This window comes from Cetorhinus maximus, chromosome 8 (genome assembly GCF_964194155.1).
Source record: "Cetorhinus maximus chromosome 8, sCetMax3.hap1.1, whole genome shotgun sequence".
In the NCBI taxonomy this organism is placed as follows: Eukaryota; Metazoa; Chordata; class Chondrichthyes; order Lamniformes; family Cetorhinidae; genus Cetorhinus; species Cetorhinus maximus.
The window spans coordinates 25170073-25185863 of NC_135886.1; the positions used below are offsets into that span (position 1 = coordinate 25170073).

At 40.3% G+C, this 15791-nt stretch overlaps 1 protein-coding gene across 4 annotated transcripts in view; it reads right to left on the reverse strand.

The window, feature by feature from the left end:
- Positions 1–736: 736 nt before the first annotated feature.
- Positions 737–15791, reverse strand: part of kif21b (kinesin family member 21B) — a 168717-nt gene continuing 153662 nt past the window's right edge. For all 4 annotated transcript variants that reach the window (XM_078546599.1, XM_078546601.1, XM_078546598.1 and 1 more), the window contains 5 exons: positions 15493–15657; positions 14472–14589; positions 12265–12435; positions 11353–11552; positions 737–2613 (listed from right to left, as the gene is read on the reverse strand). In XM_078546599.1, the coding sequence (XP_078402725.1) occupies positions 2517–2613; positions 11353–11552; positions 12265–12435; positions 14472–14589; positions 15493–15657 (751 nt within the window). In that variant the 3' untranslated portion in view covers positions 737–2516. The remainder of the gene's footprint in view (positions 2614–11352; positions 11553–12264; positions 12436–14471; positions 14590–15492; positions 15658–15791) is intronic.

Sequence of the window (15791 nt, forward strand, 5' to 3'; positions counted from 1 at the left end):
TAGGGAAGGTTTTTTTGAGCTGTACGGCGGGATTTTCCACACCCACCCGCCACCGCGATCTTCTGGTCCCACTGTAAGTCAATGGACTTCTGGCTGGGGCGCCGTCTCACCCGCAGCGGGTCCTGCCCATGACAGGGGTGGAAAATCCCGGCCGTAATGTCTGTTTGCTTATCCATAATTTGTTTAAGAAAGGCTATTCTGAAGACCAGCTCTTCCAGGATACATAAATCATTTGAGTGGACTGGTCTTATAAATATTTAGAATTAATACTTATGTAAAGTAATTAAGGATAGTATTAGACCCAAAGAGGAGTCATATAAAGTTGCTAAAAAAAAGTAGCAGGACCGAGGATTGGGAGCAGTTTAGAATTCAGCAAAGGAGGACCAAGAGATTGATTAAGAGGGGAAAAGTAGAGTATGAGAGTAAACTTGCAAGAAACATAAGAGCGGATTGTAAAAGTTTCGATAAGTATGCAAAAACAGAAAGATTAGTGAAGGTAAACGCAGGTCCCTTACAGTCCGAAATGCGAGAATTTATAAAGGAGAACAAGGAAATGGCAGGGCACTTAAACAAATACTTTAATAAAAGCAAAAAACTGCAGATGCTGGAATTTCTGCAGATTTCTGTCCCACCCACCCCCCCACCCCTTAAACCAGTTTATATTTCACATCTTTTCTATTTTTCCTTAGTTCTGGTGAAGAGTCATACTCGACTCGAAACGTTAACTGTGCCTCTCTGCAGGTGCTGTCAGACCTGCTGAGTTTTTCCAGGTATTTTTGTTTTTGAAACAAATACTTTAGTTTTGTGTTCACGGAAGAAGACACAAATAACTTCCCAGAAATGCAAGGGAACCAAGCGTCTAGTGAGGAGGAGGAATTGAAGGAAATTAGCATTAGTAAAAAATAGTGCTGGTAAAATTATTAGGATGGAAAGCTGATAAATCCCTAGGGCCTGTAAATCTACATCCCAGGGTACTAAAGGAGGTGGCCATGGAAATAATGAATGCGTTGGTTGTCATCTTCCAAAGTTCTGTAGATTCTGGTACAGTCCGGCTGATTACAGGGTGGCAAATGTAACCCCACTATTTAAAAAAGGAGGGAGGGAGAAAACAGGGAATTATAGACCGGTTAACCTAACATCAGTAGTAGGGAAAATGCTACAGTCTATTATAAAGGATGTGACAACAGGGCACTTAGAAAATATCAGTGGGAATACACAAAGTTAACATGGATTTATGAAAGGGAAATCATGTTTTGACAAACCTGCTGGAGTTTTTTGAGGATGTAACTAGCAGAATAGATAAGGGAGAACCAGTGGATGTGGTGTATTTAGATTTTCAAAAAGCTTTTGATAAAGTCCCACATAAGAGGTTCATGTATAAAATTAAAGCACGTGGGACTGAGTAATATACTGGTGTGGATTGAGAATTGGTTAGCAGACAGGAGACAGAGAGTAGGAATAAATGGGTCTTTTTTGGCGTGACAAGCGATGACTAGTGTCATACTGCAGGGATCAGTGCTTGGGTCCCAGTTATTCACAATACATATCAATGGTTTAAATGAGGGAACCAAATGTAATGTTTCCAAGTTTGCTGATGACAAGAAGCTAGGTGGAAATGTGAGTGGTGAGGAGGATGGAAAGAGGCTTCAAGATGATTTAGACAAGCTGAGTGAGTGGACAAATACATGGCAGATGTAGTATAACATGGAGAAGTGTGAAGTTATCCACTTCGGTAGGAAAAACAGAATGGCAGAGTATTATTTAAATGGTGGTTGATTGGGAAATGTTGATGTACAAAGGGACCTTGCTGTCCTTGTCCACCGTAGGGCAAAATGACTTACTCCTGCTCCTATTTTCTATGTTTCCATGTCTGCAAGGTATCAGTGATGAGCTGCAACATCTAATCAACACAATCACAAGATGACAGCACTGTCATGCAACCCCTGAATAGTTGTTTTTCCTCTAATAAGATCACTAAATCATTAGTAGTCAAAACTGGTGAAGCCAAGGGCCAAGTTTTTCACGTTCTTCACTTATGGCAGACTTTTACATCCAAACACAATATAATACATCTAGTACTCTTTGATTGAAGTTATTTTCTTCCATTTATACAGTTGTGCTAAATTGGAGGTAAATGGAATTAGAGGGTAAGTTCAAGGGGAGTAGTAACGATTTGCAGTATAATAAAAGCAGCATAAATCTTCAAGGAGCAATGTCTGGGTAAAAAATAACTGCACTCTTAAACCTACATATGGTTTGGTCTGACTCACAAAGCCTGAGTGCAGTTCAATATTTTTATTGTTACAAGGACATCACTGTTAGTGCTGTTGAGAATTGCATTTCAAATGAGATTCTTGCAGAATTATTGCTTGCAGTCTTGTCATGCTGCACATCAATTCACAACAGGGAAAAAAATTGCTTTTCTTCTTCAGCTCAGAAATCCTTGTTAGCATGGCTTTCGTTTCATTCCAAACCATCATTATTCTGCTTTAAATAGTTTGTTGAATTAAATACAGTTAGATGCTGTCAGACAATTCTTGACTAATGTCTCTAATGTTCAACATGTGCCCATTTGTTAATCCTTTTGAGTTCCAAGTTTTTACTGTGCAGTCGCTGAAAAAAATAAATTAAAGATACATTAAGAAAACACATTTTGATCAAGAACCCCTTGTTGCACCATGAAAATACATTGTTAGAAAATAGTTGAATCCATTTCAATTTTACATCTGTTGGCATTATAAATATATTAATTGCCTTAAGACACAAAAACAGGCTAGAAAGCCATAGAATCATCAAATGGTTACAGCACATAAGGAGATCATTTGGCGCTGCTGTGACTATGCCAGCTCTCTGCAAGAGCAACTCAGTCTGTCTCACTCCCTCGCTCTTTGCATGTAGTCCTGCAAGTTTTTTTCTCTTTGGGTGCTTATCCAATTTCCTTTTGAAAACCACACTTGAGGCAACCTCTACCACTCTCTCAGGCAGTGCATTCCAGATCCTGCATTAAAAAGCATTTCCTCATGTCACCTTTGATTCTATGCCAATCTCCTTACATTGGTGTCCTCTGGTTCTTAACTCTCCTGCCAATGGGAACAGATTCTCTCTCCCTCCACTCTGCCTAGATTCCTCACGACTTAGAGGACGTCAATCCAATCACCTCTCAACATTCTCTACCTTCAATTCTCTGAGGAGACAACATCAGCTTCTCCAATCTATCCATGTAATTGAAGTGCCTCATCCCTAAAACAATTCTTGTAAATCTTATCTGGATCCCCTCTAAAGCCGTCATAACCTTCCTGAAATATGGTGCCCAGAATTGGAAATGACTTTCCAGTTGAGGCCAAGCCAGTGCTTTATTAAGTGGATATTAATTGCCAATTAAGGACCTCAACTATGCTTGTAAAATCAGGGTAGGGGGCAGGCAGGAAGGTGAGAGGCACACCACCGATGCCACAGCATCCTAGATTTGAAGGTTCACCCTCCAACTTTCCTGCCACTGGTCTCTTTGTTCTTGTACCCCTTTTAGATTTGCACCCATCATTTTATATGGTCTCTCTTTGTTCTTCCCATTTCACATTTCTTTGCATTTAATTTTATCTACCAGGTGCCCATCCATTCCAAGTGCCTGTCTATGTCCTCTTGACATTTATCACTATCTTCCTGATAGTTCACAACACTTCCAAATTTTGTGTCATCTGCAAATTTGGAAATTGTGCCCTGTATAATACACAAGTCATTAACATATTTCAAGAAAAGAAGTGGTCCTGGTCTGGACACCTGTGAAATTCCACTGTATACCTTCCAGTCTGCAAAAAAAGAAAATTCAACACTTTGTTCCCTGTCACTCAGCTAACTTGTATCCATGGCATCATGGGCTTCAACTTTATTGTCACAGATCACAGAATCTCACAGTGCAGAAAAGGCCCTTCGGCCCATTGAGTCTGCACTGACATGTGAGAAACAACTGACCTACCTACCTAATCCCATTTACCAGCACTTGGCCCATAGCCTTGAATGTTATGACGTGCCAAGTGTTCATCCAGGTACTTTTTAAAGGATGTGAGGCAACCCACCTCCACCACCCTCCCAGGCAGCGCATTCCAGACCGTCACCACCCTCTGGGTAAAAAAGTTTTTCCTCACATCCCCCCTAAACCTCCTGCCCCTCACCTTGAACTTATGTCCCCTTGTGACTGACCCTTCAACTAAGGGGAACAGCTGCTCCCTATCCACCCTGTCCATGCCCCTCATAATCTTGTAAACCTTGATCAGGTTGCCCCTCAGTCTTCTCTGCTCCAGCGAAAACAACCCAAGTCTATTCAACCTCTCTAATAACTTAGATGTTTCATCTCAGGCAACATCCTGGTGAATCTACTCTGCACCCCCTCCAGTGCAATCACATGTGGCGACCAGAACTGCACATAGTACTCCAGCTGTGGTCTCACCAAGGTTCTATACAACTCCAACATGACCTCCCTATTTTTGTAATTTATGCTTCGATTGATAAAGGCAAGTGTCCCATATACCTTTTTCACTACCCCACTAACATGCCTCTCTGCCTCCAGAGATCTATGGACACACACGCCAAGGTTCCTTTGTCCCCCAGAACTTCCTAGTGTCATGCCGTTCATTGAATACTTCCTTGTCAAATTACTCCTTCTAAAGTGTATCACCTCACACTTTTCAGGGTTAAATTCCATCTGCCACTTATCTGCCCATTTGACCATCCCGTCTATGTCTTTCTGTAGCCCAAGACACTCAACCTCACTGTTAACCACCCAACCAATCTTTGTATCATTTGCAAACTTACAAATCCTACCCCCCACATAGTCATCTATGTCGTTTATATATATAACAAATAATAGGGGATCCAGCACAGATCCCTGTGGTATGCCACTGGACACTGGCTTCCAGTCACTAAAACATCCTTCTGTCATCACCCTCTGTCTCCTGCAACTAAGCCAATTTTGAATCCACCTCATCAAATTACCCTGTACCCCATGTGCATTTGCTTTCTTTATAAGTCTCCCATGTGGGACCTTGTCAAAGGCTTTGCTGAAATTCATGTAAATTACATCAACTGCACTACCCTCATCTACACACCTGGTCACCTCCTCAAAAAATTCAATCAAATTTGTTAGGCATGACCTCCCTCTGATAAAGCCATGCTGATTGTCAAGCCTGTTATGTGGCACTTTATCAGGCACATTTTGGAAGTCCATGTAAAACATATCAACTGCATTCCCCTCACATACCTTCTCTGTTACCTCATCAAAAAACTCTATCAAGTTAGTGGAATGCAAATTTGCTTTTCACAAATCCCTACTAGCTTTCCTTAATTATTCCACACTTGGCTAAGTGCTGGTTCATATTGTCCTGGATTTTCATCTCCAAAAACTTTCCCACCACCAAGATCAAATTGACTGGCTTGTAGCTACTGGGTTTATCTTAACACATGTTTTGACTAAGAGTGTAACATTCGAAATTATCTAGTCCTCTGGCAACCCCCCCCCCGCCCCACGTATTTAAGGAGGTTTGGGATATTACGGCAAGTGCCTCCGCAATTTCCACTCTTACTTCCCTCAGCATCCTATAAATCATCCCAAACGGTCCTGGTGAATTATCAATTTTAAATACAGGCTTTCTAATATATCCTCCATCAATTTTTGGTCCATCCTGTATCTCAACTACCTCCTCTTTCACTATGACATTGGCAGCATCTTCTTCCTTGGCAAGGACAAATGCAAAGTACTCATTTAGTATCTCATCCAATCTCTCTGCCTTCATGCATCGATCCTCTTTTTGGTCCCCAATTGGCCCTATTTCTCCTCCAATACCTTTTTACTACTCATATGCCGAGAGAAGACTTTTTGATTCCCTTTTATGCTAGCTGCCAGTCTCCTCTCATATTTCCGTTTTGCCTCTCTTATTTCCTTTCTCACTTCCCCTCTCAATTTTCTATATTCAGCCTGAATTATCAACCTGACATCTGTCATATGCACCCTGGTTTTGCTTGCTCTTACTCTCTTTCCCTTTCGTTATCCAAAGAGCTCTGGCTCGAGTTACCCCATGTTGCCCCCTCTTGGGAATGTACTTTGACTGTACCATCTCCTGTTTATATGCAGCCCAATATTCATTTACAGCTTTGACTGCCAATCTTGGATTCCAATTTACCTGGCACAGATACTTTCTCATCGCACTGAAATTGGCCCTCTTTCAATTAATTATTCTTACACTGGATTGTTCCTTATCTTTTTCCATAGCTAAGGCTTTTTCTAGTTTGCCCTTCTGAGATTTGCCATCTATAAGGCATTTTCAGGTGAGATGGTAGAGGTTTCAAAACAATGCACTTTTCTATGACTTTCTCACCAGTTCTGGTATAATACTCTATTCTAATGAGGCACTCAAACTTATTATCCTGGTTCAAAATGGCCACAAATAATTCATATCTACTCATTGCTTCTAGTTTAGAAGAATGTGAGTGATCTTACTGAAACATAAAATATTCTGAGGGGGCTTAATAGGTTGGATGCTGAGAGGATGTTTCCTCTTGTGGGTGAATCTAGAATTAGGGCTACAGATTCAAAATAAGGAGTCACACACTTAAAATAAAGGTGAGGAGGAATTTCTTCTCTCAGAGGATTGTTAGCGTTTACAATTCTCATCCCCATCAAGCAGTGGAGGTTGGGTCATTGAATATATTCAAGGCTGTGTTAGACATTTTTTTTAATTGACAAGGGAGTCAAGGGTTACAGGAGGCAGTTGGGAAAGTGAAGTTAAGGCTGCAATCAGATCAGCCATGATCTTATTGAATGGCAGAGCAGGCTCGAGGAGCCAAGTGCCATACTCCTGCTCTTATTATGTTCTTCGACTTATCCCTTTCTAGTTAGAAATAACAGAGCCAAACAGAGCAAAACAGAGCAAAACAGAGCGAAATAGAGCTAAACAGAGCCAAACAGAACATACAGAGCGAAACAGAGCGAAACAGAGCGAAACAGAGCGAAACAGAGCGAAACAGAGCCAAACAGAGCCAAACAGAGCCAAACAGAGCAAAACAGAGCAAAACAGAGCCAATCAGAGCAAAACAGAGCCAAACATATCAAAACAGAGCGATGCAGAGCTAAACAGAGCCAAACAGAGCAAAGCAGAGCCAAACAGAGTTTAAAAAAAATTTATCCTCCCATTTTATGCTCCACCACAAAGACCTGCAATTAGTTTTATTTAACTGAGTTTAATTACATGCTCACAGCAAATTCTCATTTGTCATAAAGTTTTTTTTATTGAAATGTTGCTCTCCTCTCCATGGCTGTGAAGCTTTTGTAACAATCATTTATATCATTTTCTGATGTTAGAAAACTAGCATAGTGTAAGCTGTGGATAACAATCAGTGCCAATCTATGTTTGTTCAACAGGAAGCACAAATTAGACACATTTCTCCTCTCCTCTACTCAGTCCTCATCAACCATTTAAAAAAAAAATTAAATGCAGCTGAAAAGCATCAAGTCATCCAAAGGTCACTGGCAGAATCAACTAAAAGGCGAGGTGTCAGCTGTGGCTCAGTTCATAGCACCCTCGCCTTTGAATCAGAGGGTTGTGGGTTCATGTCCCACTCCCGGAAACCAAGAACTGTGATTGTACTTGTAAAGAGTTGCAATCTGTGACTGTTGATAACTCGAAAGAGTATCAACTAAAAGGCTGCGAATGCTTGAATTATTTCAAAAGGAAAAACATTACTTTTATGATATTGACAAAAGAATCATTTTACTTTGGTTTACCAAAAATAGAAATAGTTACCTAAGTACAAAATTATTTGAATTTCCAATAAACTGCTATATATGCCATATTTTTCCCCCAGGAATCGCAAAAGCTTAGATCTCTTGCCACCTTCTAATAATGTAATTACACCCTTCACACAATTAGGTATCTGCTGTCAACAGTTTAGAAGAAAACTAATTGTACGCTGTAGTTCCAGGCAACATATACCTTCACAGATTTTGTTCAGCTATTCAAAGCTCAAGAATTGTGTGCATTCAGGGATGAAACAATCAGCATGAAGATGCATGGATGAAAAAATATAGAATATAAAACAAAAAGGGGATGGAAGGAAATATGCTTGAAATAAATGTGCAGATTTTACTTGGTGTTAATATTATTCCCACACCTCAGTGGTTATAGTAGAACATGGAAGGGATGTAATAGATAAAGGATGACTGAGTTACATTTAAAATTGTAATGCTTTCCTACTTGAAGGTGGCATGAACAGATGTATGGCTCAAAATGAATTTCAAGTATTGATTTGGATTTCACATGCTTCTGTAAAAAGTAGGTTGAAAATTGGACAGATTTGCCAGTGCGGGCAGCAGAGGTCGAAGAGGGATTTTGGCTCGAGTCAATGGGCTGAATAATACTGGGTTGCAGACAGCATGCCACCCCCACCCCCACCCAGAAACTATATTGGAGTGAAGCCAACCGACAACATGCCGAGCAGCTCCGCCGCATTAAAGCGCTGGGGGCTCATTAACGAGGGCTGAGTGGGTCCTCCACCTCTCATTGGGGCAGAAGTCCTGCCTTTTGGAGCTGCTGGCCAATCCGATTGGCCAGCAGCTCCATCATTCCTGGCAGCGCCAGCAGGGAGTCATTGGCAGCTGCCTGGACTGCAGCTGGAGAGAGGAGCCCAAGGCCTAGGGTCCCCGGAACAGTTAAGTCCAAGGTCTTGGGCTGAGAGGGTCTGGTAGCGTTAGGGAGAGGGGCAATTTGTAGTAGAGGGTGGGTTTAAGCGAGGGAGCGGATAGGACAGAAGGGGGAGGTTCTGTGTAAGGGGGACCACCCCGTGATCGGCAAAGGGCAGCCCCTGAAGATTGACTCCCCCACCTATCTTGCTGCCCTTTAACTATTTGAGGTTAAGAATTAGGCTTCCCACTCCTACCCTGCTGCCCACGCCAAACATATTATGGTGTGGGCAGCGTATTATTCAGGTCAACAGGCTTGATAACAAGCCTAATTGACCCTCAAATGGTCATTTTAATATGGCCGGCAGGTTGCCGATTTTGGTGCCCACCCTCCCTGTATTATAGGGGTGAGCCCGCCCATGCCATTTTACCACCCCTATAGGAAACACATCCACCAGGGCACATAAGATCCAGCCCTATGACTGGGATTTTCCAGAGGGCTGGTAAAATTCAACCTCATATTTCAGTCCACTGAGTGGACGTTCAATATTCCAGTGGAAGAACTTTTTTATTCCTTAACATGATGGGTAGCACCTCTTGTCTTAAAAAGCTAAAAATGCTCAGAAAAGCGCGTCAATACTTGAATCTAACAAAAAAAAATCATCTGCCACAGAATAACCCAATGTTAGGGGAATGTGAAGAAATGGGATACCAGGAGAAACTAAATTGTGTGTCATTAAAATGCATATCAGCTTCAAAAAACCTTCTGGACTTAATTTTCAAAATAATGAAATTTATGGTTTTCACTGTTATTCAGAAAGGCTTAGAAGACAAATCACCATACCAATGAGCAGCAAAGAAGAATCAAGTACGGAGCAGAGCAGAAATCAGGAGATTAAGGTATGCTACTGGCATGGCTCTTAATGGCAAGGACACGTCGAGGCAAACAAGGAGTAAGGCCTGCAACATAATTCCATAGCTTCACCCGGCAATCGCTGTAGCAGAAAGGAAAGAGAAAAAGAGAGATAAAGGGATATAATGCAAGTTTGGAAGATGTGAGAGAGAAAAAAGACCCAAGGAACTGTTGATGCCCAACATAGGAACTGCAAATAAAGGTTTCTCCTTTTTTTCATCCAGCTATTGAACATTCAATAAGAAGTATATAGCTATGTCATGAAATTAGGCTGTCCTCTATTATGCTCTCAGCAAAAGCACCAAATGCTCTCCTAGGTTAGATTAAGGCACAATTATAGAAATACAAAGTTTTTTTCAATAATCAAGAGCAACCCATTTAAGAGTGTGTAACCATTAAGCCAAAGAACCATGCTCATAATGTGGGCTTTCAATCTTCTTGCCCTTATCTATTTCTAAAACTGTGAAAGCAGCTGTTCCTGGAAGAGTCCAACCATCGATGAGAACAGTAAATATATTAATGTCACAACACGCTAATATTTGATGATCGCAAGTTGTATATAAAACCAGTAGGAGATATTCAGGTATCCCACTGTATATAAGTACACAGCGAATGCAAGGAAAGGGTCTTGAGGAAAACTCAATGAGAAGCAAACCTATTTTGCTGTATGAAAAAGGGTGTTGGCACTCTTGTTCACAATTGGTGGGGGAGGAGGAGAAGCATACCTTGTTACCATCACGTCATTACTTGGAAACAACATAATAATAAATGTGAATGTGATGTGTATCATTGGATGAGGTGTTTGTAAATGGAAAAAAAAGTCCGCATGCGAGTTATATTTTAAATTACCTCTAAGGTTTTGAAGCAAATTAAGTTTAAATTCCCTTACCAGTAAAATAATTTTGATCACTATATTAATATCATTTTAACGAAATTGTCCATCTTCAGGGAAGGATATCGACGCAGTATGTAATGTCTGTTTCTGGAATAGCTATGAACCATCTCCCATGCCCATTCGGTTGGTGTTAGCAGTTTAGTCATATTAGAAACTCTGTCTTGTATTGGATATCAAACAGTTTAATTCTCAACATCTAACCTGCTCTCCAAACATATTATTTAAGCTTTCTTCCCTCTAGTGTCACAGCTTATATTTTCTGATAAGGTCACAGGGCATAATCTCTTTCTATATATTTAAAAGTTTAGCAAACTTAAATTTACCAATGATTTTTTTAACAAACTGATTTGAATGATCCATTTATTTTTCAGCCTTGGTTAAAACCACTTTTTGGTTTCTTGCCTACACTTCCATTAAAAATTAAAATATCAGATTTATACCACAGTACAATGTGTTGATTCTATCTTTTTGAACACATTTTTAGGACATACATTATTATATTCTTCTCTTTCCTATGAATGGAGTTCTGTATGTTATAATGCCTCAACATTTTAAATGAAACTTAAAAGAAACAGGAATTCTTGACTCAAGCTTAAGAATTCAAGCATCCTAAAACAGTCAATTTAAAAAAAAATGAAATTGAACTGTGCCAGGTGCAAATATTCTTGTCAATACTTATTTGGCATTTTAAATTACACTGCAGAGCTGAAAAAAAGAACATTTTAACCAGTTTATCATTGACCAGAACTAAGATTCTGTCCACTTTCTGAAACCCTGCAGCAGTATTTTTCCCCCTCATTAAACAACTATGTCCTTCTTGGCAGAGTCACTGCTTTAATTGATTCCTGTAACCCTGCATGAGTGTTCATGGCATACCTTGAAGCAGTGAAAATCCTGCTGGAGTTTGTGCAGATGGCATTAATTGGACTGTCATGGCCTCTGATCTCTCCCAACGGCGTAAAATTGTCTATGTTCCAAACTTTAAGCATTCCTCCTCGGCAACCACTCAGCAATAGATCACGACCAGGTACAAATGCCAAAGCACATACCCAATCCTTGTGAGCGTTAGGAATTTGCTAAATGAAATGAAAGTACAAAATTAAATACATTTATCAAAATGTAACAAAACATTATTCACCTAAATTAACAGATTTCTCTAGAAATTCTGAAGCACAAAATATCTTTAAATAGATATTCGCTGTATCATTATATATTTCTTAAAATTACTACTATTGAAGATTAAGTTATAACAGAAAATATATTCTTTAAAACAGGAGGATGGACATTTCTATTTGCTATCTAAGTCCCAGTTAAATCCCAGTGATAGCTTTGGTGATGAGGGAATGCTTTGCAGCAAACGTGCCTGATAGATGTCCCACCAATAATCTTCAAAATGTCTGCCCAAATATGGATGGGCATATTAAAAATACATTTATGCCATAATATGTCCATAGTACTCAAATTTATTAAAGGGTATTCTACTGTAGAATTGGCTGCAAGTTCAAAACTGGATCAGCATGATTTATCATTCTATAGAAGTGCAGGTACTATTAATGACAGCAGCCAAGATAAGTGTGTCCAAAAATTGTTGTGTATATCATATCATATCATATAACTACATGGGGGTGTTAACATTGCAGGAATGTCTCCCCTGGATATGATAGTGAACAGTTAGACGTTTTCTGTTTATTACATCAGAAAATCTGAAGCAACAAGGAGAAAATGAATTTTAAAAATAAGCTGCAGTCCTTTGCTCCAATTGCAGGGGTCAGAGATTCATTTTTGTACCTGTATTTGTTCCTGCCGTTCCAGGTCCCATTTTTTAATTCCATTGTCTCTAGATCCACTAAATAGGATATCTGCATGGATTGCCAGAGATTCAATTCCATCATAGTGTGGAGGCTCAAAATTATGGGTGGGACCAACATTTCCGAGAGTGCTTTCAGCAATTTCAAACTTCTATAGAGCAGATACATAGTTGTTAATATTTAATAAATTAATATAGATCCAAACATTTTCAGAATGTAATTAAAAGAAACCTCAATTCAGATTAAACTCTGAAGAAACATGGAGCTGGATTTTCATGGAGCTGGGGAGATTCTGTGAAGTGGCGAAAATGGCGGCCGGGACCCGATTCCGGGATTTCTGACCCCATTCCCGGCGTTCCAATCTTCAGGACTGCCTTTTAAGGGGGTGGGCTGGTTCGGGTCGCGAGCCCACACACTACAATCCCGACCTGTCCGGCTCCATTGTGGAGATAGGCACGTCCTCCGCAATTTTCATGGAGTCGGGCCAGCTTTTCAAAGAGTCGTGGTTCACGGCACATCAAAAGGTGTTATGAACCATAGTCTGCATGAAGGAACCTTTTGAAAGGTATGTTCAGAAGGTCCTCCTCATGCCTCCCATGCCAAGGTATGTCCCGTAAAACCCCCATGGCCCCTCATGCCTCCCAAACTACGGCACTTCCATGCCCATTCACCCACCACACACTGTATAGAACCATTCAGCCCTATAGGGACAACAGGATGTGTCAAAAAATCTTTTTAAAAAGCCATTCATTGATTAACTTTCCACTGAAGGCCAAGAAAAGTGTCAATTATCCAGACCCTTTAAACTATTAATAGTCGAAATTGCAAGGACTTAAAATCTTTTTATCTTGTGTAAATAAACATTGTACAAGGGTCAGGAGAGATCAGAGAACCAGGGTTGTCAATCAAGCAATGGTTTCTCAGGGGCTCAGTACTCTAATGGTTGTCTGGGCTCTCCGCCAAGAACGTATGATGAGGTTTGGCTAAGAGCCCAGAAATCAATGAGGACACAGAAACACCTGAATCCCAGGAAAACATTGCTTGATTGATAGCTCAGGTTCTCTGACCTCTTTGTTCAATTGTACAATGTTTATTTACACAAGATAAAGAGGTTTCAAGTCTTTGTAGTTTCAAATATTAATACTTTAAAGGGTCTGGATGATTGACACTTTTACTGACCTGTAGTAAAAAGGTGATTTTTTTTTCAGAAAATGGAAAATTATCAACGAATAGCCACTTTTAAAAGTTTTTTTAAAAGTTTTTTTTTACACATACTAGCGTCACTATAAAGATCATTGCCTCTATATAGTGTAAAATGGGTGAATGGGCATAGAAGTAGCATAGCTTGGCATGAGGGGCCATAAGGAGTGGGTTGGATATACCTTGGCATGGAGGCATGAGTGGGTGGGTGAGAGGCATGTAGTGGCATGGATGGGCATGTGGGGGGGTGAGGGGTTAAGGGCTAGAGGGCCTTAGTTTTTTCATTTTAACGGGACAAAGTCCTACAGCACTGAGGCAGGCCTTTTAAACAGCCCACGTCAGCACCTGGCAGATCCTGTGGCTGCCTCTGAACTCTTTTCCAGGTCGGCTGGCCCACTGCAGCCTGGACCTACCACCTCACAATGAAAATACCATCCTTCCTGGCACTCTCTCCTGAGATGGGCAAGCTGAGGCAGGAATTTTCCCGACTCCCACTACCATCTCAAGGATGAAAATCCAGCCCATTATTTCCGGAATGGCTGTTTTCTGAAACAGCCAGTAACAGTTTGATCTGTGAACTGAAGCTAGATCATCACAATACCAGCTGTAACAAATGTGTGCTTCAGTAGGCAATAAATCTGTTCTAAGATGAATTTCTACAATAAGGTTAAACTCAATACCAATTTAAAAAGATAGTACCAGTTTCAATCTGAATTGGTTTTATATAACCTGGAACATCATTGAGTTTTGTTAATCTGGCAAATAATCCATAGTAACTTGACTGTATAACATGATGCTAAAATATACTTAAAATACTGCTCATTTTTCATTACACCAGTAACTTAATGCTGCAAATGACAGAAACCTAAAGGGTAAATTGCTACTCTCTCCATCTTAGATTTTAGTCTAAACATAATGAAGGGCTGTTACTGGGAGTGCATGAGGTAGTGGTTTATAATGCTGTGTTTAGATTTCAAAGAACATTACCTTCACATAGTGATCTTTGGATCCAGTGATGATCAGGTCATGTTTTGTTGCCATTCTCTCCACCGTGAGGCACATCACTGGACCAGTGTGGCCTGTGAGTTTCCCAACAGGTTGAATTCTACATGAAGACAAAGAAAAAAAACTAATACTTGAGAGGGCCAGACGGAGTGAAGTGCGTGAGACAACTAAGATTCTGCAAACCGAGGAAAGCAGCATTCTGAAAGAATACAAGCTAATGTAACAGTTGAATTACACTACAAAGCAAAATTCTAAGAAAAAGAAATAACACTTTATTCCCCCAAGTTTTATCATCCATTGAAATTATTGATTTTTAAAAATTAATTCTCAGGTTGTGAATTAATTAGCAAGGTTGGCATTTATTGACCATCTGTGGTTATCCTTGAAGGTGGTGGTGAGCTGCCTTCTTGAACTGCTGCAGTCCATGTGGTGAAGGTGCTCCCACAATGCTGTTAGGCAGGAAGTACTAGTATTTTGAACCAGTAGTGATGAAGGAATGGTATCCAATTCAGGGTGCTGTGTGATTTGGACAAGATCGTAGAGGCAATGGTATTCCCATGCACCTTGTGCAAATTGCTGCTGTATTCTGTAGATAGTACACACTGAATGCTCATGGTGGAGGGGATTGGTGTTTAGGCTAGTGTATGAATTGCTGATTAGGTAATAGACTTCTCTGTCCTGTAGGATGTTGAGATTCTTGAGTGTTGTTGCAGCTGTCTCCATCAGGCAAGTAAGGAGCAGTCTGAATTTTGCCTTGTATATGTTTGAGCGGCTTTGGGAATCAGCAGGTGATTCATTTTTTGAAGGACAAAGCCTATTTCATAAGTTCATCATCTTTAATATAGTTTTTAAATACAAAGAATAATCAATAATGAAGAATCAAACATATCAGCTGTACATTTTATTTAAGAATCTCCAATCTCATCAAATAGAGAAAGGTTAAAATTACTTGTACACGACATAAAAATAAAACAATGAAACATGTTCAGGAAAGGTGCCTTACTTCTTAAGATCCCAGATCCGAACAGAGTTGCCAGTAGCAGCATAGAGGAGTGTGCCAGCAGGATTCAGTGCAATCTGATTGATCTGGTGCTCCCCTTGTGCAATACTCACAGTGCGACTGGCTGTGCTGGCACAAGCATCACCTGAAATCACCTGACCAGAGGAACTGATCGTAGAAAAAAAAGAGATGGTTATTTGTCTTCAAACTGTTGCACATTAACATCCTGGAATCTATCAATTTTATTTCATTCAGCCTCAATGACTCCATGAAGTGGCTTGCTACTGTTGTAGTATCGCTCG